General features: G+C 43.7%; 2 protein-coding genes across 11 annotated transcripts in view; both read right to left on the bottom strand.

Annotated features, from left to right (window-relative positions):
* The window catches only part of mctp2a (multiple C2 domains, transmembrane 2a), a 156,843-nt gene extending 142,871 nt beyond the window's left edge, over window positions 1–13,972 (bottom strand). For 4 of the 7 annotated variants that reach the window (XM_085913660.1, XM_085913661.1, XM_085913662.1 and 1 more), the window contains exons 1-17: window positions 12,008–12,235; window positions 10,761–11,618; window positions 10,523–10,582; window positions 10,323–10,440; window positions 8,677–8,819; window positions 8,530–8,606; window positions 7,917–8,031; window positions 7,797–7,820; window positions 4,831–5,001; window positions 4,134–4,264; window positions 3,864–4,050; window positions 3,410–3,503; window positions 3,242–3,344; window positions 3,063–3,165; window positions 2,840–2,941; window positions 2,687–2,761; window positions 2,176–2,295 (exon numbers count right to left, since the gene is read on the bottom strand). In XM_085913660.1, coding sequence (XP_085769786.1) covers window positions 2,176–2,295; window positions 2,687–2,761; window positions 2,840–2,941; window positions 3,063–3,165; window positions 3,242–3,344; window positions 3,410–3,503; window positions 3,864–4,050; window positions 4,134–4,264; window positions 4,831–5,001; window positions 7,797–7,820; window positions 7,917–8,031; window positions 8,530–8,606; window positions 8,677–8,819; window positions 10,323–10,440; window positions 10,523–10,582; window positions 10,761–11,618; window positions 12,008–12,133 — 2,607 coding nt within the window. In that variant the 5' untranslated portion in view covers window positions 12,134–12,235. Of the gene's footprint in view, window positions 1–2,175; window positions 2,296–2,686; window positions 2,762–2,839; window positions 2,942–3,062; window positions 3,166–3,241; window positions 3,345–3,409; window positions 3,504–3,863; window positions 4,051–4,133; window positions 4,265–4,830; window positions 5,002–7,796; window positions 7,821–7,916; window positions 8,032–8,529; window positions 8,607–8,676; window positions 8,820–10,322; window positions 10,441–10,522; window positions 10,583–10,760; window positions 11,619–12,007; window positions 12,236–12,752; window positions 12,857–13,611; window positions 13,673–13,770 lie in introns of those variants that run through there. The other 3 variants (XM_085913666.1, XM_085913667.1, XM_085913665.1) reach the window with 3 other exon arrangements.
* Window positions 13,973–14,210: 238 nt separating this feature from the next.
* Window positions 14,211–23,483, bottom strand: part of mef2aa (myocyte enhancer factor 2aa) — a 56,458-nt gene continuing 47,185 nt past the window's right edge. For 3 of the 4 annotated variants that reach the window (XM_085913995.1, XM_085913994.1, XM_085913996.1), the window contains 4 exons: window positions 21,103–21,287; window positions 18,259–18,388; window positions 18,024–18,147; window positions 14,211–17,900 (listed from right to left, as the gene is read on the bottom strand). In XM_085913995.1, the coding sequence (XP_085770121.1) occupies window positions 17,546–17,900; window positions 18,024–18,147; window positions 18,259–18,388; window positions 21,103–21,287 (794 nt within the window). In that variant the 3' untranslated portion in view covers window positions 14,211–17,545. The remainder of the gene's footprint in view (window positions 17,901–18,023; window positions 18,148–18,258; window positions 18,389–21,102; window positions 21,288–23,483) is intronic. The other variant, XM_085913997.1, reaches the window with a different exon arrangement.

Raw genomic sequence — 23,483 nt, 5'->3', positions numbered from 1 at the left:
GGTTGGGAGGGGGGAAGTGTATTTGAATCCAATTGTGAAAATGTTATTCCCAAACTTTTTTTGATACCTTAACATTTTTTTTTACTTAATTAGCAAGACACTTAAAACACTGCTGTGCAACAGCAGCTAACTCAACCAAACTTTTTGACGACTTCCAAACTTCAATGCCATCACAAAGTTATTATTTTTATTTTTTTTATACAACCAAGGAAAGTAAGTCATCGCCAACTGAGCACTCTTCAATGTGAGCCGGACGAGCTAACAACAATTTCACCGTGCTGCTGGCCAGTTGTACACATCGCATTGATTTTCCAAACGGTTTTAAAATTAGGATTGAAGGGAGAAAATGTTCCTTTTTGACTACCGTGAATAATCCGTCATGCAGTAATTTGAATACCTCATAGCCGGCGCACGCCAATGAGATCCTTCATAATGCACACTCGCATCTCCATAAACAGGATAAAAATGGCGGCTGCGTGCCGTGGCGAGGTCAGAAAATTGGCCCGCGGGACCGAGTGATATAATAGCTAAGTATTTCTGGTAAAGCACTAGGCGAGGAACATCCCCGTGGTCCCAGCAGAGGCGGCGGTAATGCATTACAGGATGTATGCGGTGTAAAAAGGCTCACGCCGCTCCGCCCGGCTTGATAAATAATGTATCGTAATGTATATTGAAGCTGCGGCGCAAACTGCAGCTTTTCCTACCGGCGTAGCCTGAGAAGCACACGCTAGTGCTATAATTATGCGCATGGCAGAGGCAAGCAGAGGCCATCTGTCAATGTCGGAATCAGTTACCTTATTACCACTGCCTAAAGATATAAAGATAGGAGCGGGAGCCGCTTTCATTAGAGCGCACGGGCGGCGTGTTGCATGGTAGACGGCTCCAAAGACGAATCTAATTGCAGATGATGACTGGGAGGAGGGGGTCGGTGTACGGAGGCTGGCCTCCGAGCGGCCGGGGGCACGGCACACCGAGGCCCGCTCGTTAGCCTTTACGGCTAAGGTGCTCGTTTTCTGTCGGATGCGTGTGAATGATCGGCGATTTAAAAAGGAAAAAAAAAAATCTGTTGAGATTGAAATGCGATGGCGGTTATAAATGTATGCCAAATCAGAATTTGGGGCATTTTGGAGAAATTTAATTTGACATATTATTATTTTAAACAAAATAGAAAAATCTCTGTGTTAGTGCATTTGTTGCAAATAGTTTTGGTACAGTCCGACATACTTTCAAAAAGTGAATTAGGGTCATTAGCAGATGAGCTAACAGTTAGCAAACTTCCTCCATTTGTGTGCATTCTTTTTGTTTGTTATCCCACTCCGCCGTTAAGTTTCGCACCCTATTAAAGTTGTGAATCCCGTAACTTCCGTACATTCCGTACGCCGGCGCTCGGGTCTTTCTCTCTGAGCCGTCACCTGTCGGCCCCGCACGTCTCCCATGGCAAACATTTTCCTCAATTCTGCCTCCCACTCACACGTCTTCTTATACAATCGCCCGCATTGTTCTCCACCTTTCCAAGTATCTACGCGTCGCCCTGCCTGTCTTGCCATTCCAGGCGAGGCTGAGCTACGTAGGCTTACAGCCTAAGGGCGAATCGCTCCTCGGGCTTTCACAGGATACGAGTTGCGTGTCATCCTGAGAAGGCGCGGACGGAAAGGAAAGGTGGCCAAAGGCTAGCCCTTTGCAACACGCCCCGTCTGTGACCGCCTCCTCACCCTGACAAGTGTGCGCTCTTAATCATGACATTACGGCGGGCCGCTCTGAGGGGGATTGGCGGGGGGCGATACGAGATTATTTTAGTTTAGGACCTCAGATCACGTCGCCTCATTAAAAACAGCTAAACAGAGGCATTTAAAACGTCGGTTCACATCTCGGAGGCAGGCCGTCACGCCTCCACGTGATCCTCCCCCGTGATCCCCTCCTCACGGCGTCCCTCGGGTCGGGAGGCTTTGCTCACAAGTCAGATGCGCAAACGTCTCAAAGTTGGACTCTAAAAGTCATCAGAATTGGAGGAGAGCCACGCGGGGTTTGATTGAAGGATAAAGGGCGTACACGCGGGACCAAAACAGAAGGAAGGCGGACATTGTTTTGACTTGAGCGATTCTCCCCAGTAGGACAAACACGTCTCACCTCCGGGCTGAAAGGCATTTCATTAACTAACGTGGAGTAATGACTTACCAGGAAGGCTATGAGGCTCCGTTGCGTGTTCTCCCACTGAAAACAGCTGTTGATGTACTGTAACGTGTACAGAACTGCTGTGCTGATTTTGCGAACTCGATAGATATTGTGGGCGAGAACCTGATCAGGGAGGAATTGAAACATAACAGTGGTTAGTATCACTGGACTGAGGTAGTGAGGTTTTATTACAGTAGTGGACTAACTTACAATTTCATTTACAATTTATTTGAGGAATTGTCAGGCGATTCGTAAGTGAGGAAAAACAAAAAGAAAATAAATTGTTAAAATGTGTGGAAGAGTGAACTTTAATAATACATCTGTATTTTTTTAATATAAAATGTAATTTAATTCTAATTTATTAATCACTCAGTTCAACAAATAAATACAAATATTAAATATGAAAAATATGAAAAAAATATAAATATAGAGTTTTAGGAAAATGCTCAATCAGCAAAATTAATCATTTCTTTGCACACTCTTGCTTTGTCATAACAAACGAGTAGTGTGATACCTTTTTCGAGAACTTTACGTTTTCTTCTGTAAACTTTTCTTCCTTTGGTTGGAAACTTTTAATACCAGCTCGAACCTAACAGACGACAAAAGAAATGATTATTTTTCTATTCCAAACTACACGAGGCATCTTTGAAAATATTTTTCTGCTTACTTTATTGTAAATAACCTCTAACACAAGCGTGATGGTTCCTTTGGCCGGGCCGCTCAAATCCTCTTTCTTCAAGTACAGACAAATCTGCTGCTCATTTTGCACCTTTGAACACATATTACGCTTGTTAATGAAGTGCTGCGGCCGCGAATGAAAATACAAAATGGTTTGCTTCAAGCGAGAAAAAACACACAGGGCAGAAATGTCGTGGCTTCCACAAACTTACAGACAGTAACGGAATGGCAACTTTGCCCAAAAAATCCGGTGCTTTGTCTCCGTTTTCATCCAGGATGGTCAGCTCCACCACATCATGAATGTCCTTAACCGGGCTGCAGCATGACAAGATGTCATCATATAAAACTTGAATGGAAAAAGGATTCCAATATTCCCTATTGACCTCCTTACAATGTGATTGCTGTGTTCCACTCCGGATTGAGGCTTTTGTAGATGGTGTGTGTTTGAAGTTTGCTATTTCCCAGTGCCATCACACAGAAGGGATTGCTTTTCCCTGCAAACGGCAATGCCGAGTAAATCATTATGACATCAAATCATTGTAGCGCGGCGAACGCTTACCATTGATGTCTGTAGCGGGGAGATCGTTGGCTTTTAAAACCTTGACTTGGAGGAAACCTATTTCGCCCTTGCATTTATACGAGTTGCGGAGGCTCTGCAGGAAAAAATTGGAAATGGGGAACAAATGGAGGTGATTTACCATTGTGTTAAAATCATTATCAGTGTTTTGTGATTCGTGTCCAGCGCTTTGTTACAATTGTGACTGCTGTGAAAGCATCAAAATAAAGTTGTGAGCCCATTTGAATTTTCCATCTTCACTTATGGAAGTAAATGTTTATATTTTCTCCAATTATTATTATACTTATATTTATTTATTTATTTTTTTTATTCAGACTGTGCTGCAAATTCCACAAGTATTTTGCCATGTTGTCATGGAAACAAAGGTCATATCAGACTTTGGCCCAGCATTACAGTGGAGACGAACCTTCTTCCCAAAAAACGTGCTACCACTTACAAATTTCTCCACCACGGCGTCTCTCTCGTCAGGCTTCTCCAAAGGAGCCGTCTCAATGTCGGAGATCGAGACTCCCCAGCAAGGCAGCAGGGTGACCAAAAACACCAGCCTGCCCTTTCCCGGATCCAGCATTTGCGTGTAGAGCTGCCTCTCGTTAAACACCAGGTTGGACAGGTCAACCTCGAACCTGCAGGCACGCAAAACGATTCCGCTGGGAAGGTGAAGGCTTATGCTGAGCTACATTAACATGACCCAGCAGGAAGTACTCACATTCCCCACGATTCCTCACCCTTCCTGCCTCTCTTTAAGTGCACCTCCACCTGCAGAGGTGCCTGGTTATCTGCAAACTGATTGAAGTCAAAGCGCTCTCTCCACTGGGGATTGGCTTGAATGCAGAGGTTCTGAAGGCCGACAAAGACACACTCGTCATTGTCCGCGCAGACATTTACATCCGGCGCCTTATCAAATTCCACGGCGCCCGCGTGACGGCGGGATTAAGTCATCACGCGGGACGACCGATGGAGAAAGCCAGCGCGTTGGTACGCTTCGGTGGCCACGGCGGGATTGTAAACGCCGACAGCTCCCAATTAGAATGGGCTTTGTTGGACAAACAAACAAACAAGCGGAGAGGGACGGCTGAGAGGTTTACAAAGGAAATGACACGACAGCAGCGAAGACGCCGCAGACTCGCCCGTGCCGACGCGAGGGGGGGGAAAAACAAGTCCAGGTAGATGAACGGAGGCGTGCTGAGTATGCAAATGAAAGTGGAGCCCGGCAGCAGCGATTGAGTGGCAGGCCGGCCCGCTCTAATGAGCCGCCTGTGCCGCGGCCCCGGTGAGCCAAGGTGGAGGTGAGTCACACAAGCGAAACGAAAAACCCCTCGCCCTCCACGCAAAAAGAAAAGACAAAGTAAAAAGAGCGTGAGAAACAGGGGAGACTTTTTTTTTTTTCTTTCTGAAAGTCTAACCTTGCTCTTGTACTTCTGGTCGCCCAGTCGAAAGCGGACATAAATGTCGCCTTGGCCGTATTGCGGTAGATCCTGACCCTCCACAAGCGTGATGGCGAGAGCCCCCGTCCACATGCGGCTCTTGGGCTGACTTCTCTGCATGTCGGCCGAGCTCGGGTGCTGTGTAGCTTTCTGCAGAACAGTGAGAAGATTTTTCACACAACGCTTGTTGAGTATTGTTGAGAGTACTCCCGACATTCATGTTTTTTTTCCCCCTCCCTTAGCAACCTGCTAAATAAAAACCTATTTGCACAGTTTATTTAAGGTTTAAGCTAACTAAATCCGGGCCGTCATACAAATCCATTAAAATTGTTACAAATTGGTAGTTGAGGAGAGTCCCGGCCGGAAACGATATTCCACCTTTAGGGTTTCAAATTGCACACGCTCCCGTTTCCGCCTCGGCCTGACACCTCGTCATGTTTCGCCGAGCGTTTTAAAACTAAGACAAGGGTTTACACTATGCAACACATCTATGTTGGAGGACATTAGCACGTCTCCTTTCTGACAGGCGAGGCTGGCAAAAAGAGAGGGGGGAGGAGGAAAGGAGAGCGGGACGACAGCGAGCAAGCCAGATGTCCCGGGCTGTGACAGTCCCACTCATCACTGGCTTCCAGGCTGAGTGTTGGGAGTCAGGACACTTGGCACGCTGCAGCGGAGACAGCAGGCGGCAGTGAGTAATGATGCACGGCGAGCACGCGCAGCTCTCGCTCATCAGCATATTATGCAAAAAATGCAGCACGTATGGCCCACATTGCGGCGTGTTCGCTTCGTACGTGGGTACAGCCTGGAAATTCACAGAGTCTGCGCTCACAATATTAGGTACACACGATTAGATCCGGTTGCAAAAATGTTATTATATAACTGATAAACAACCACTTCTGCCTGAAAACAAATAAATGGCTTACAAATGGACTCTCTCTAACAACCCAGGCTAAACTTGACATACTGCTCAAAGCTTGTCTCTTAGTCCAGATGTATCACTTGGACGTATTTCCTAGGACCAGCAGTACTACTTTCCTATTTAGATAGGGATCTGGAATTATCAGTTGGCCTCTCAGGGTGTTTTCAAAGACTAATAAAGAATAGATAGAGAATGGTGAAAGCGCAGGCTGTCAAATAATCCAATGGAAAAAAAAATTATGTCAGTAATGTCATGACCCGAGGACGCCTTGGGTTAGGTGTCACTCAATTTTATGAGACAGGACGCTTCAAAAATGGGGTGTAAAGCGTTCTGTAATTCTTCATCCTTTGGGTATTTTCTTGAAAGCATGTCACAGAAGTGTTATTAAGGGACCTGGGTTTTAAATAGAGAGGGAGAAAAAAGAAACGCGATATGTCGCCTTTAACATAAAATACGCTCCAACGCTTTGCATTAGTCAACATGTCGGAAATTGAGGACAAGCTCGGCAAAGGGACTCTTCCCGGCGGACGGCGAGGAGGGAGTAAGACGGAGCGGCCTTGATACGTTTCCCTGTTAGTGTTCCCGTGAGGCTGCTCGGTGATAGCGCGCTGCTGTAAAAAAAAAAACAAAAAAACAACACAAACAGCGGAGAGGTTGCGCCGGGCCCACGGTAATTAAAGAGCGGGACCGTCATTCGCTCAGACCTCTTTGATTGTTTGGCTTCTGGGGCTGGAAACATACGAGTGTGGCTCCGGCCCCTCCCGCCCCCGCTACGGAGGTCGCAACCTGCTTCTCCACCCAATCCGGCCGGGATCAAAGCTCATCTCGGGGACCCGAATTAACACGGAGGCCCTATAAATATCAGCCCTCTTCAAAAGGAGAAAGAACAGAGGGAGTGGGACGGCGATAGAAAACAGGCCTCAGCCAAGCCGTCCCAAGTGTTTATCTTGGCCACGTTTCTAACTCGGCGGCCAATAAAACAATTCCACTTAACTGTAAGTGGCCCCCGAAGAGAATCTATTCCTGGTCCTAAAAAGGGCCGCGCGATGGCTTCCATATGGCGAGACAGCACGGGGACCGGCGCAACGAGCTCAGACCCGGGTCCATTTGGCCGCCGCTTGGCCGCTGTCCGTCCACAGCTGCGATATTACTCCCCAACATCTGGGTTATTGCCCACTTTGCCTGGGAATTATCGACCGTGCCGATCTTAGGCACGTTGCTCTGGCAGCGTGCCGCCTTTGCCGCCAGCGCCTCCCTTACACGTTTGCAAATGGAGTTTTCTCCGCGGTGGCGACGAGGAAAAAGCACGTTTCGCAAAAGACAGAGGGGGGGGGGAGCTGTAAAAGCTGGCGATTCAGCACTTCCAGGATAGGTGTTAAAGATATTGTCAAAAATGATATGAGGGAGGTGGGGACGATGGAGGCGGGGCTGGCATTGTTACATTGTCAAATTAGCACGATGACTTAGGCGGCGGAAAAAGCGTGCAGAGTCCCATCGCACATTTTCCGTCTCCCTTTGAGTACCTTTAACCATCTGTGGTGCACCAAAATGGCTTCATTCCTTTGTCATTCTCATTTCAAATTGAGATTGTCTGCTGGACCATCAAGAGACGCAACAGTGGCAGATGTGGGGGATCGCGTCGGCGTGAATATAAACCCACTCGATGCGGGGCGAGTCGGGCCCGAACAGCCGCACGACTGTTTCGCGCCGAATCTAATTACGGCGCCGGCGAGTCGAAATCCACTTGAGAGGCGACGCAACTTTGTTGACTACAAAAACGCAATTACTGCCCTGTAATACTTGTCGAAAAGCTCCTTTAAAGACAACACGTGTGGTCCGTTTGACTATTTGGATCAAAATCTCACATTGTGTTTTTTCCTGCTGATAAATGATAAGCATATGAAGGCCACCTCAGTGGCGCTGAAATCAAGGTTAGACCACAAAGGTCCACAGAGCATTCACCTTGGTCTTTGTTGCACTATAACACAGTGAGATACTGCCCCCTAGTGTTTATTGGAAATCTTACCTTTGTTTTTTTGGCCGACCATCTCTGTACAAAGAAAAACATGGACAAGAGTCAACACAACACTTTTTTTCTGCTGGCCATCATGACGCAGACTTTTTTTATGTTATGAATAATATTCACCCAGTTTCGTTTGATCGTGGCGTCACGAAACATGAGGCACACGTCCACCGAAATGATTCCCATGTCGTCTTCTTTGCTTTTGGGATCGGTGAGGGGCAACTCCAGTTCATAAGTCCTACAGAGGAAGGTGACGTTTGATATTATATCTTGCACACATCCCTAAAAAACATTTCAGGCTGTCAAATCCCTCTAACAAAAAGAGTCTTGACAAAAAAAATGTGAATTTAGACTTAAATAGGAGGAACATGATAGCAATCGAACATCTTGAGATCTTGTAAGCTTTTCTTTGCTGTAACTAAATAAAATCTAAGGATATAAGAAAAACAAGTTTTATTTTTTGAATTAAATTCAGATTTTTTTTTTTTTTTTATACAGAATTCAAATTTGTTGAGCCACATGAATTTGTCCTTAACTGGCTTTAAAAACATAGCATTTAGCAAGCGGTGGCTGCAAAAGAAAAAAAAAAAGAAAGATTTATGTGCTTGGTGCTAAAGCTGTCCAATAACATTGATGGCCAGTTTTTATGAAATACTTTTTGCTGTAAAAAACATTTTATTGCCTGCACCTGCCTTGTATTGTTTTCACAACACAGATGTAAAGGAACAGCACTCACTTGTAAAGTTCGAGATTCTTCAGCTGAATGCTGCTCGAACCCATGAAGTCGTCGCTAGTCAGGTTTTTATCATAGACCTGTAACAAACATGATTGGGTAATTGATCGTTTGAGAGTGATTTGCCCGTGTCAAATAGATGACGCCTACCCGGACATCCACGACGTGTTCTTTGTCCCGCAGGGGATAGGAGAAGAACTCATTCCACTTGGGATTCAAGTTTTTATAAACCACTTTGCTCTTGTAGAACTGCTTTCCTTCCAGTTTGAACTTCACGTACGGGTCGCTCGTACCTTCAAAGCACAACGGGGTACGGATTAGCATAACGCGCCGCCGAGGTCGTTGAATTGTCTTATATAAGAACATACGCTGATTCCAGAGGGGGAGGGGGGAGTACCACACACACCGCCGTTTAATAGCGAAAGAGCCGAAACACTCGCCAGCGTGAGACGAGCGGAAAGCGAGAATCTCGAAGCAACCGGTGTTAATCTCCCAGGCTTGTTAATAAAGTCTGGGGCGAGGGAATGAGATTTCTTTGTTTCTGCAATTGCCAAAAAAAAAAAATGAAAGCCATTTCCATGCCTTGGTTTGTGTAGCGCTGGCGGGGGGGGGGGGATAAAGGGGTGCTGGCGAGAGCCTGCAGGGATGCTTGAATCACATGACAAAGGCCCTGTGGGGATGGGCTGTCAGGCCTGTCAGCTCCCTCCTCCAAATGAACATCTCGCAAAAGGCAGGCAGGACCCACAGCAGCTCCACCCTGCCAGCCTGTGACAGGGAAACCTCCAGGCAACTTGACAGGAGGAGAATGTGGCAGATCGGGAGGAGAAAAGCTCTGGCACAAGCGAGGACGGTCACGATGGAAATTAATGGGGGGCGGAACCTAAAGAGTGCGAGAGGGGGCTGGTGGCGTGGGTCCTTTTCAGAATATGTAATGACAATGTACGCCCTTGGTGAGCCTTTGGCACAGCGCTGATTGTTGGGCAAACAGGGGGGCGAGGAACGGAACGTGTGTGGCTTGCATCATCGCCGTGCCATCTTGTCAGTGAGGAGGGCGCCCTTTGACATCACATTGAGACGTCCGACTCGAATACAGTGAATGGCCTGGGGGGGATACATTCCAGACTTATTGGCGGTATATCCCCACTTCTTCACGTCTGTGGATGTTTTAACCGCTCAGCCACAATGGCCCTATGACTTTAAAATGTGTTATGATTGAGCAACCGGTGACGATATTTATTACCGCTGGATGTCGCTGCTTTCACAAGTTCACATTTACCCGTAGTGATAGGACTCTGGAAGAGGTCAATAAGGTCACCAGGAAATAAAAATAAAAAAAAAACTAATTTTGTACGCCTAATAATGTACCTCCAGCTGGTTTTTGATTGGCAAGAGGTTGAAGTAGATCACGTCATTTAAAATAACAAAAATGATGAATCTCAGACAGTTAATTGCCAGTGGGCGGGGATGTGAGCCTGGAGGGACGCCTTGATAGGTGATCAACCAGAAAAGGCTCAAATCCACCCACCCGGTTTTTGAAGCGCTATATGTCGGATTGAATTTGTGAGTTTCAATAGCATGGTATTACATTCTTTGCGCTCTCCTACTGGTCTGACAGCATACTTTTCAAGTGTGTTGACTGCACACGACCACAACCCTTGCCGGGAGATGATATCTTTCAAATACTCCGATTGGCCAAAAACAAAAGATTGAAAGTAAAGGTACTTGTTAAAAGGAGTTGAGCAATCAAGATCAAGTTGGGGCAGTTTGTGGGCCAGCAAAATGTACTGTTCACCTACCGCGTTTGTCTCGAATGACCAAGTTTTGTCCATGTTTCAAGCTGATGCAGAGCAGGTACCTCTGGACGGGGGCCTGGAGTTGGAGGTCCGAAGTTGATGTCGAAAGCTGCCCACCCCCCCAGGGGGAAAACGTTCACATGTATACTGTTATTTGTCGACACGTCGAACGATTTGCAGGTTTTGGGGAAGCGGCCACTTACTGGGGTTTCGAGTGGGTTGGGAAGAATTTCCTCAAAGAATTCAAACGGTTCACTGGACATCTGTTCGGGGGATTGCAAACAAAGTTAAGGAAGTGAATGCAAACCGCGGTACCCACGAACGTTTTGAAGTTTGGCAATAAACTAGATTGCGTAATGGCGTACGATGATGCCGTGTTTGAGGAGTTACGTTCAGTTTGTCGCCTTGTCCTACCAGTCTACGAATATCTATCGGACTGACCTCAATTTCCTCCTGAGTGGCTCCTTCCAGTGACGATTCCTCAATGCTGTAATCATTAGCCATGGCAGAGAACACATCGGGGTCCAGTCCCTCCGTGTCCGTCAACCACCGCATGGCCGCCTGGTCTTCGCCGGTCCAATAATACTCGCTGACGCTTTCCACCCCGTCGGCAGGTTTAGCGAGAGACTCCGACGGCAGGGGCGTCTTGCGTGCCGACAGTGGGAATTTTCCTGAAAGCGGCCTGTCCCGCTTGAAATGCATAAACCTTGGCTGTGCGTTGATGTTTGCTTGTTCTCCCAATGGGTTCGCTCTGGCCAGCGCTTCTGCGATGGTCACTTTGTCCGTCGGATTGTCCTCGTGCAGCAGTGATTGTTCAGAGGCCATTACGGAATTCAGCATCGGTGAACTGAATGACGATTTGGGGAAAACGGATCGCGGCGATGGAACGGGGTCAAAGGTGAACAGAGGTCCTTTTGTGTATGCTTTCTTGTCCGTGCTTGACATCACGGCGTTATTAAATTCCTCACTGAGATTAAACGGCGAAGCAGTTCTAACGGAGCCGCCGTCCGTGGCAGTCGGGCCATCGTGGATGGAGCCGCTCGCGGCAGAATCGCTATCGCTCAATCCAAAAAATATGGCCTCGGATGTTTTGACCAAGGCGCTGATTGGAGGATACGCTTCGTTCTCCTTGACATTCAGTTCCGGTACGGATAGACTGCGCCGGACGGCTACCGGTACTTTTTTCTTTTGCTTGTTTGCCGCCTTCTTACCCGGCAGCTTCATCAGATTGATCAGTTTTGTCTTCAAGCGAATATTGTCCATGACTGTTTTTTTCTTCCCCTCCATTTTGTGTGGTTCCTTGGGAATGAAAGAGTAGACAACATTTGAAATGATGATGGCAATATAATGAATGACAAAGCACTATTCTGTGACTCACACGGGTGTCTCAAACTCAAATGCAAATGAAACTACTCGTAACAAAGTGGATTTTTTTTTTAATCTAGTTTGATAGGAAACTTTAGCAGTGCTATAAAGCTTAAGCATTATCTCATAACGCCAAAATAGCTCGCTACATTTCGAAAATTAGAATGAATTCAACATAAAGGAAAAGAAGATTTCTTCATAAACTTACTCTGAGAGCAGAAATCGTAACCATTATCTCATAATGCCAAAATAGCTCGCTACATTCCGAAAATTAGAATAAATTCAACATAAAGGAAAATAAGAAGATTTCTTCATCAACTTACTCTGTGAGAGCAGTGAAGTTCAAAACAAGCTGCCTCTTCTGTCAAACGGCGTCCCAAAATCCAAGTCGCTTTCAACGAGGCGGCGCAATCATATTTATGTATTTGTTTGAAAAGGAAGTCGCGCATCCAAAGGCACTAGTCAGAAGTCGGTCATCGGTGGGTGTGGCCCCACCGACTCGGCTGAGACTGGCCGTACCTGTCTTGCGAGGCGAGTTTCAACACCTGCGAGAATGCAACTGTTGCATTTCGGAGCGGAGCTGTTAAAAAAAACTACCTCCCTCAAGGTTACGAGGCGTGACCAAATGATTTCTTAAATGATGTCACAAAGTCAATTTCGAGATTGGGGGCGACCTTTGCTATCCAACGGGACATTGAATTTTAGCTCGGGATATTTTTGTAATTTTTTTTTTTTTAAGTCCTCTTCATTTCTGCAATAAAACTGCTTTTGGTTAAACCACCCCTAATTTTCTTCATGGAGGGTTGTCAGATTTATGTGTTGTCACAATTATATGTAAACTTTTAATTGGGCTGGAGTTAGGGTAAGTTTATTTTATTGATCGCCCTGCCCGTTTGTAGGTATGCACATTTTTGTATGATATTTATAGGTATGCACCTTTTTTTTGTATGATAAGACAATTATTTTGCTGAGTCCTGAGTTACGGCTCACACACCCCTGGCAGGTCTCCGGAGCCCAATTTGAGAACCTCTATGTTAGAGACATCTGAAAATCGGGGCATTTGCTTACTTTGATCAGAGGGGCAGGAAATCGTTACAATTCGGCCTCATTTTGTGTTGCTCCTGCTTTACAAGTGAAACTCTCCGTCCTGTCATGACTATCCAAAAATACTCCTAGATGAAAAAGGACAGACATGAAGGCGGCATATGAAATAATGGCAATCTCTTGGTCATTTCAAGTCTTCCAAACTGCCCCCCCCCATCACCACCCATATTTGTTTACTCATCATTTGTGTTTGCAAAGTATAAACTATATCTTTCCCCGTCCACACAAAAACTGAATGCCAACGAGTCGGTGGTGTTCAACTGTGTCTCTCCCCCATTGGACACCGCCAGGAGAGTGGAGACTGTATGACAACAGATGCGTTTGAGTCTGGGCCCAAGCTTGTTCAATATTTGCACAGGTCTTAACGCTGGATCAGGCCCACACGAAAGAACCCCGGCTTGGCTCCTGGTTGAAAGGCGGGATTTGGGGGGGGGGATTGGAACAGGGCAAGCCCCTCCGGCAGGTGGCTCCGAGCCCCTTCTCGCGCAACTCAAACAAGGCCCAAAGCCTACTTGGTTACTCTACACATGCACACTGGACCTGTTCCCGCCTGCTGCACAGCTGGTCGAAAAAAAACTTCACTTGATAGTGTGAAATGGAAGACGTGACATGTTAAATACACAAGGGATCTACGTAAACCTCCCTTTTTTCTGCTTTGAAACTTTTTCACGCAGTAACATCATCATAGTATTAAAGCTGAAATTAAATCATCAAGATGTTTTCAAACAATCATTCACATCTATGGACAATTTAGTCTTCAATGAACCAAATATACATTTTCAAGTTGGAGAAAATAAAAATAAAAATAAAGTCGGGTACCTACCTGGACATGGTTCACTTGAGCACGAGAAAATCATACAAACTGAAGAATTTCAACCTAAAACCTGACAAATTTGAACAAAATATAATATAGAACTATAATGTATCAACTGAAATTATATTTTAATACTGTACAATGCCAATGTACAAATTGTTTAATTACCTGTTTGTTGTCTTCACCGTATGTTGGAGTAATACTTCATATAACGATAAAAATGCTGTAAAACTGAATAGTATCAGTTGGTGTTTTGCAAGAAATGACACATTAGCGATAGTTCTGTCAATTATATCATAAATTTAGTGGTTTAAATATCGATGAAAGTTAATAATTAGGAAACATGAACAAGACGCGGCCTCTCGTTAGCCTTCTTCAAAGCAATTAACTCAAGGTTAAAAATTGAACAAATTATCCGCGGTGTCACAGCACCACCTGGAGGCTGGGTTGTGGAACTGCAACTACTTGGTGGCCGGATACTGGAAGTACAAGTAAACGACTAAATCATAACGCTTAGACTGTAAAAAGACAAGAGATAAATAAGAAAAATTAAAAAATGGTAATTAGTTCAATTAAATCATGAATAAATTACATAAGGTAATTTTTGAATTGGTTGTAGTTTGCATTAGTTTGTCAAACACAAATTGAAAAGTTTTGTTTTTCTAGGTCAAGCACATTTGAATATTGTTCAAAACAACAAATCTTAGATCACATTAAATGAATATGGAACATTTTAAAAGCAACTTTAACTTGTTTCTCTTAACTTGTTTTCTCTTTCTGTTTAGATTCTCATTTATTGAGATGCTCTTGTAGCTTTAAGAAAACCAATGGGTCTACTGGCTTTGTACACCATATTAATCTTAATAAATGAATGTTATTGAATTAAATAAAATACATATAAAAAAATGTCGTTTCATGTGAGCACACAATAATAGTGCTTCAAGACAATAATTGCATTAAATAAGCAAGTCAAAGATGAATTCGACACCACGTCCAGTCTGAACATACACTGATGTGTTTAATCAAGTTTCTTACTGTGTGTGTATGTGTGGGTATCTTCACAATAAAAGGACAAACACTATGTCAGCGTTTGTCATTATTTATATATATATATATATATATATATATACATATATATATATATATACATATATATATATATATACATATATATATATACATATATATATATATATATATATATATATATATTATTACACAGAGAACAATATAACCTAAATGACACATTAAAAGCCAATAACTGTACTTTTCTGAAAATACAAATTTTGTACAACAAATATCTAATAGCATAGTATTTGAATTTCTCAATAAAAACTTCACTTGATTTTTTTTCCATGATAGGATGAAAATGAAATAAAAAGCAGTTTAACTTAACATTTTTTTTCTCTTTTTTGGGGGGTGAGAGGGGGCAAAAACTTCATTGTTGGCAACAAAGTCCAGCTTGTGCCGCCAAAACGGTCCGAGCAGTCAAACCGAGAAAACAGCTTTTTTTTTTTTTTTTTTTTTTTTTTTATATACTGAAGTCAACTAATTGGGATTACAAACACTGAGCAAACACACACACTTGTGTTTTTTTTTTTAATATATATTAAAGCTAGCAAGCAAAGCAAATTGTCATTCCATCCATATTTGTCACTGACTGTGTATTGGCCGTGCGCTTTTTCTTCTTCTTGAGAACCGAGGCGTGATTTTTACTGAGTGGTGTTGTATTTCTTTGGGATAAGGCATTTCCTACATGTGCATATTCAGACTAAAAACTTCCCTGATAGAGTAAAATGGCATCAAGTGCTAAAAATGTGCTGCTATGTTGGGAGTCGCATTGTTATTGCTAGATTCGGTTATGCTATGTTTAAAGCTACTACGGAAAATTATTAACAAAATGCTTTTTGGGCCATTTAATGATAGATGCCATTGGAATCGTCTTTTGGGAGGCCGCAACATGCACAAAACGTTTTTTCTTTGGCTATTTTTGTGACGCCATCACAGAATGGTAGCACTGATGACATGAAAAAAAATTATGATGGAAATAACTTAAGTGAATATTTAGAAATCATACAGAAATATAGTAAAGTGTCTGGCCATTGCAACTACAAACTGTGTTTAGAGCTTGTGTAACAGGCAATTGATGTTAAAATGTTGTTTTAAACATAGCCTGGAGCGTTAGCAATGCTATTAGGATGGCAATAGTCAAACAAATTGAGTCTATGTAATTTTCAATTTGGAAATTTGAACTCTGTCGTCCTTTAGAGGTTCTACCATAATACGAGGTGAATGAATGTATGCACTGGCAGAGCTAGAGGGGGGATTGTGGGGGCGCTGACCTCCCCCATGAATTATGCTTGGACACCCCAGGTGACAAGCCAGATAATTAGCGTTTGGGTATTTCCCCATTTTATCAGGATTTTTTGTCAACATTCCCAACTGGGTTCTATAAAGAATCTTAATTGGTATTTTTTGATTATTCTTGAGGGTTTGTAAAACATTTTGGTTTTGTTTTGCGGACCCCCTCAGAAAAAATAATGAGATGTGGATCCTGCTTATGTTATGACATCATAGTATGTGGATCACATGTAACGTGTATGCTTAAAAACTGCATAGATTACCGTAGTGTACTTGGGACTAACGCCATGAAGCAAGAAGCGCACGGCCAATGCAACGCGACGCCTTCTGAGAGTGGCTCGTTTGCCCAGGATGTTCTTGCCGAGTCGCGTGTTCGCTTATGGTGGAGGGGGGAAACGAGTCGAGGCTGTGTCACTGACACGTAGTAGTAACGGGCAGAGCGAATTAAATGCGTTTCCACTAGATGGCAGAATACAATTTCCTGCCTATCCCGCTGGCAAATCAGAATAGCTTTGTATTCATAACGTTGGAAACATTGCCTTAGATCATAAGTCAATGTGCGGGTGGATATGTGTAGTTCTAACGTCAAAATCGCAACAGAATTCAAATTTCGGAGCAGCAAGCGATCTCCTGGATATTTACAAGTGAAAACAATTGTCTGGCTTTCAACTGGAGATGAATTTGAGCGTGACAAACAAAAAACGAGTTTAGGATTGTATTACTCATGCTTACTCTTAACTTTAAAGGAGACATAGTATGCATTTTTTTTTCACCTCCAAAGATCGAGACTACAATTTTTTTTCGAGTGGGCGATCCTGTCATGTGCAAATGAGCCACTTCTCATCCCACCTCTCCTCTACGTTGTGCGGCGTACCACCAACACAAGGACGGTTTTCGAGAGTGGTTACAAAATGTTTTCATCTCACCTTGACCTGATAACGACTTCCACAAAGATTAAGGAAGTGTCGAGATAAAACTTGGTGAAGTTATTCAGTTTGCGTTTTATGCTAGGAGGAAGCTTAGTTTAGCCTGGGTTGCTAATAAGGTTACGGAGAGTCTTTGCTGCACGTGCATGTGGACTTCTACTTGTATACAAAGCCTTTTTTTTTTTTTTTTCCTCCCCTCCAGGGCTCAGTCCCTCCCCTCTGCGGATAGCGTGGGGATTATCGCTCAAGCATTTAAACAGTCCATAATATGTCCCCTTTAACAGCAACATGAACACGAGGCCATTTTGGCCACCAATTCCTTCATTTGATATTCAATAAATTAGAGGCCACTTAACATGACTCCATAAACGCGTGTGTGTATGTTTACAGCATGATTCTAAAAATAAAAATAAAAATGGTGGCCCTCAGCCTGCTCTCTGATTGTTTGCGAGCACAACAGCGAAACGGCGACGACAAAATATAATTGTCAGATGACTACAAACAATCGATTATAACGTGTTTGTCTGGGAACGCTTCTCTGACAATCAGTACCTGCTTCGTTTACAAACTGAACCCGGGGGGGGTTGTTGGGTAAAGATCATTAACTTGGAAGGACCCTTTCGCTCTTGCCTGCTCGGCACCCGCCGCCGGCCGTTCTATGTCACCCACGCGTCCATGCGCAGGCGTTTGACCGAGGGACTTTCCCTGTCGCCTGCCGCCGGCGCTCTGCCCGGACCGAGGGGCGAGTGGAAGTCCGCCCGGTGGTCCTCGCGGTCGCTGCCGTCGTAGGAGCTGCAGGAGGAGCTGAGGCTGTCGGCGGGCGAGCGTCCCAGACCTTCTTGTTGCCGGGCGGGCCCCTGCTGCTGCTGCGGGTGCGGCAACTGCTGAGGCGGCAAACCGGAGTGGGTGACGCGCTCTCGCGGTGGCGAGATGGGCTCCGACTTAATGTTGATGCTCTGGCTCGTGCTAACGGAGAGGTTGGAGCCCTGAGGTAGGTGCCCTCCGCCGCTTCTGGAGACGACGACACAAATACGTGTTTAACGACATGCAACAGTGGACTATCGAGACTACAAATGTCTTCGAGCGCATCGATGAGGTCATTACAGGGTATTACGGCGTGTCCTCGGTACTCACACCAAAGAATTAAGCGCGGCTTGGCCCAGTTGATGCTGTTGCCATGCTGACATGGAGCCCAGCGAAAGCCCCGGAGAGCTGAAGCCCTGTAGGGAGGAGAGCTCCGCACTGCTCAGGGAATACTCTGCAAAAAACAAAACAAAAAACCACTCCATCATGATGACAAAAGTGCAGTCGTCAATCAAAGTCCAAGTGAGACTTTTGGGGGGGGGGGGGGGGGGGGGGTCGGGCTTACCGGCAGGGTTGTAGGAGGTGGGCACGCCCGAGTAGACCAGGCTTTGTGGAGGTAAGCTGGGTGTGGTGACCGATACTACTGGAGTGGCCAGTGGCTGGGATGACTGGGAGCTGCTTATCCTTTGGGTGTTCTGCAATGACAAAAACAACACAAAAAGACTTTACATGGTTGTCTTTCTCAAAGGTTTTTATTATAAATTGTGTGTTTTCAAAAAAAACTAAAAAAAAAACCATTGAATTCAAATCACATCATATCACAGAAGTTGGATAAATATGTATGACATGAAAATATCTTTAATGTCATTTCATATTTTATGTTATCATGCATTTATAGATAATAGTTGTGAAAAATAAAAAAGAAATGTGTTTGATACATTTCTAATTTCATTTCATTTAAATTTTAAATACCAGTCTTTAAAACGATGTATTATTTATATTTATTGGTTGATTCAATTATTTAAATTTGAATAATTAGGATTACTAATACACAGTTTTTTATATTTATATGAACAGTGAGAAAAAGAATGAATAGGCAACTAATGCGTGCCATTCTACAGTGCGCTCATTGGATTTAATAATACTTTCTACCACAAGGTGGTGCTGTAGCCTTCCGTATGCTATGTTTATGCTCTGATTTGATCCAACATAAACAGCGCAAGACCCTCAACTTTTTCTTTAAAATGTCATGCATTGAAAAGCAATACCCAAGGGATGAATTTAGTATCATGGGATCACGGAATGTAAATTTTGCTGTATTTTGATGCCAAATTATTTAATCCACAACAAACAACACTGCATAGTGCAGCTATGCAGCAACAATCTATGTCAGACATGATGGCCAACGTAATGCAACAAACGTGTGCGGCTGCCATAGTAGTAGTAGCATCATCATCATCATCATCATCATCATCATGCTGACAGCTTCCTCGCATTGTTCCAGCACTCTGAGGCCAGATGACTTCAACATGTATCTGACACAATGACCTCATTCGAGATGATGTCACTTTATCTTCCTGATGGAAAAAAAATCATGGAGTGTTCTGAAAATGCTACACAAAAACACACACACACACACACACACACACACACACACACACACACACACACACAAAAACCCAAGCACACACCAGTCCTTCACAGTCCGAGCGTGGAGTGGCCTACGTGAATGCGGAGGAGCCAAGTGAACAGGCTGAGGCAATTTTCACAAGCCCAAAAGCCAAAACATGCAGTGAGACAAAATGGCTTCTTTCTCAACAACATACTAACGCAGGGTACACACATGCCGATAGATAATTGGTCTGATTTTCAGCCCTCGTATACAAAACTAAAACATCCGTTTAGTTGTGTACATCCTGCTTTAAAATAATATCTCCAATCTGAGCACGATGCCTCAAAGTCAGCCACTTGCTTAGATAAAACTCACCAACCCCGTTTCCTCCTCCTCCGACTGCCCTCGACAGAGCAAAAGAACGGAGAAAAGTTACAAGACAACGCTCCGATTGTTTGTTGCGAGCAAAAAAAAAGCGCCAGATGTGATACGCCTTGACTTCACACGTTTGGCCACAACAACGGCGCCACGTGTGAATGGCTTGCGAGGGTGGAAGAGTTGCAAAAGTTGTTTGGAAGCTGATAAACAACAGTGCAGATTGCCATGCTCATAAAAAGACTAAACAGACAACTTTGAATTTTGAATACTTCCATTACTCCATTTATCATTTGGCCTTAATACACGCACTCAATCAATAGCATGAGTAAGCCGCGACAAGGGCGACAAGATATTATCTGGCTCACACCCTGGGCCCCCTGATTAAGTCTTCATCTACACTCTGTCATGCCAAGACGTGATTAATTTAATACCATTACGGTCTAATGACAGGCTGTCTGCAGACCCGCCACAGCCGCCAACCTCTGAAATGCTTGTGAAGGCATCTGAAAGGCTCAGACATGGCCGACTAGCCTGCTTCTTAAAACGGTGTGTATGGCAAATGGGAAATGTGAAATCAATTAAAGGTATAGTCAACCCCAACATTTTCTTAATCTAATCTGAGCCTCCACTAGATTTAACACGACATTGTGATTAATATTGCGTTTATGGAATCTGAATTAAGCAGCCTGGCGGCCATTTTGTTGTTGACTGGAAATGACATCACATTTGCTCAGGTACCGACCAATCACGGCTAACCTTTTTTCTGAGTTTGGTCATGACAATTGCAAGCCGACTCATGATTGGCTGTTGAGCCCTGAGCAACTGTGATGTCATTTTCAGTCGACTGTCAAAAACAAAATGGCTACCTCCTGGACAAAACAAAAAATATTTTGCTGCTTAATTCCACACGCCACCAACTCCAGTAGTGATTTATATTTATTTTATGCTCTTCTCTATACAAGTCTAATTTTGTTGTGTTCTATGAATATAAACACAGCCATATGGGATATGTGCAACTTAAAAATGTTAATGGCAATAGACAATCAAACAGACGTATTAAATGAGAGTGGTGGGCACTTGGACCTGAAGTGTAAATCCAGAATAAAACAAAGTGTATTCCATGTGGTCAAAGGTGCCCTACATCTTCATTATCACCATTAGACAAAGCCTGGTCCTTAATTGCGAATAAATGATGAGGCGTGATAGCACCCAAGCAGCACGCAGTCTCGGTGGGGATGCGTCGGACGAAAAACAGCTCTGCTAAAATCTCATAAAGCTCTGAAAATCTAATACAAAGCAAAAAAATTAAATAAAATAAATCGCATTGAAAGTCCCGGTTGCTGCATTTGCTAATGCCGGCAGATGTAATAGCCCAACACTTGCGTCCATGTGGCGCATATTAAGAGTCCATCTACTCACCAGCGGGGGCATCATCGCTTTGCTCGACGGAGGGATGACGACCCTCAGGTCCGGCTTGCGGGCTCCCATTGCCATGCTCCCTCCGGGGGGTGGCGGTGACTTGTTGGGCATGACTTTCCCCAAGCCGTTGCCACTTGGCGCGCAGAGGAGGCCCGGGGAGCCCCTGGGGTTGGCGAAGCCGTTCCCTGCGGAAGCAAACACAGCAACAGCGACACCTCGTCAAAAAACACAAAATGTGACCGGCAACCGTCGCCGTCATCAAGGCGAGCTTGTGTTGTTGTTGTTGTTGTTGTTTTTTTCATGCGGCATTAAGTGTTTTCAACCCTCTGGGAAGTTTTAATGGACGTGGATAATTATCCCGAACAGTTACAAAAATAAAATGTCCATTTTAAAATTGATGAGCCTTTTGTTTTTTAGTGTTGAATGATTACATTCAAGTGGCTTCTTTTCACGTTTGGAGACACGGGGCAGTTTCCCCGGGCAAATGTAGCGTGACCGCTTAAAAGAAATAGCTGAAACCATTACGGCCGGATAAAAACAATTAAAGGAATAAGACAATGAACACGCACATGCTGGACTCTCACTTGGATGCTCACACATTTACAAAAGGAATTAAATTTACCACTGGAAAGTTACCCTTGTCAAAGCATTGTAGAACTGTTGTTTTATCAAAAATAGAAAATACACAATTGATAAAACTGAGGTTTGGGTTATTTTCGGCATGGTCTTACGAGTGCAAACTGGAATACCGACTTATAATAATAATAATAACAACAACAACAATAATAATAATAAATTATATATTGATATCTTAAGAAAAAATATACATATATATTTTATATATACATATATAAGTCCCTCCAAAGTATACAATCCAAAAATTTATCATGAAGAAGAAAAAAAAACACAGTGAAGTCACATTTTCGTTCACTGCTGTTGACAACTTTAGGAAATGGGAAATTTGGCTGACAGACAGAGGTCAAATTTAATATGTGCAAGTCACACCAGAGTAGAAGTTGCAGCCAAACGGGGGGGGGGGGGGGGGGGGGGGGGGGAGTGTGACTTATCATTCATAAAACACAGTGGATGGGACTTTAAAGCCCCTAAAGTCACTTGGTGAGCCAAGCTACACTATTACATAAAGCTAAGCAGGATGAAAGAATGAATGGTATCTGGCACCGCATCAACAGATCAGTAACACTTCACCAAGTCGCTGACTTTTGACTTCTATTGTGTGCGTGTGTGTCCGCATCGGTGAAGAACATAATGGAACAATAGCCGTACGATATGGACCGGGTGACAATTCCCGCTCAAATAAACAGTTCTGAAGGCCACAATGGTATCTCACAGCTGCATCAACAGCATGTCCACAAGCAGCTGTCAGCTGGGACTTTGATCACGTCAGAATTGACGGCGGCGTTTAACTGCCGTGGAGATTGGCCACGCTATGACGGGCGCTGAAAATTTCATAATCTGAGGTTAAATTGATTTTTTTTTTTTTTTTTTTTACCATAAGATCAAAGTCTTTACAAATAGTGATTACTTAATCAAAATTATACAATTTTTTATATTTTGGATAAATGAAAAATACTGTGGATACATTATTGTTGATTATAAATTGATTAATTGAAAAATTATTCATATTAAAATATACAATATTTTATATTTTGGATAAATAAAAGAAAATAAAAATATTGTGGATACATTCTTTAAATAATGGGGATAAAGTTACAACCTCACACAAATAAAGTTGCAATACCACAATTAAACAAAGTGTGACTGGAAGTTTCGATTTTGTGCCGTCTTGAGTCAGACAAGTTGGGTGTTCCCGTTTCAACTTGCCTAACCTGAAGCCGCCATGAAGCGGACGATTGTTTTTCCACGGAATCGCTGGCGCTTTACTTGGAAGACTCGTGGCGGCACCTTTGTCACGACGACAGATGGCCGTGATTTGCTTTTGGCGCCGCTTCTGGGCCACTCTTGATTTTGATTTCAAAAGGACTTCAAATGTTTCGCATGAAATTGTGACCAACTTTTTGTTTGTATTATATTTCTATTTAGGGATTTAAACTTCTTATACGCTATGCAAATAATAAATGCTCTTCTGTGCAATCCCATTAAGTTATTATGTGCACAGTGCATTTGCTGTGGATGAAAAGTGAGATGCACTCTGCAATGTTAGCACCTCTCGCATTTATTCCTTTTTTGTTGTTCATCACTGGCTGGATGGAGAGTTTGCAGAGACAGTATGGGGTAAATAAGCAAAATTTAGTTGACCATTTTATGTACTATTACTTACATCAATGGGAGTTCGCACCCTTGATCTGCTGATTTGCCAAAACTTTCATTTGAAAACGACGAGGGTGCAATTAGCATGTAAT

This window comes from Syngnathus leptorhynchus, chromosome 6 (assembly GCF_054491065.1).
Source record: "Syngnathus leptorhynchus isolate UIUO chromosome 6, UIUO_Slep, whole genome shotgun sequence".
Classification (NCBI taxonomy): Eukaryota; Metazoa; Chordata; class Actinopteri; order Syngnathiformes; family Syngnathidae; genus Syngnathus; species Syngnathus leptorhynchus.
The sequence above is the reverse complement of the archived record's forward strand: the minus strand, read 5'-3'. Positions and strand labels throughout refer to the sequence as shown.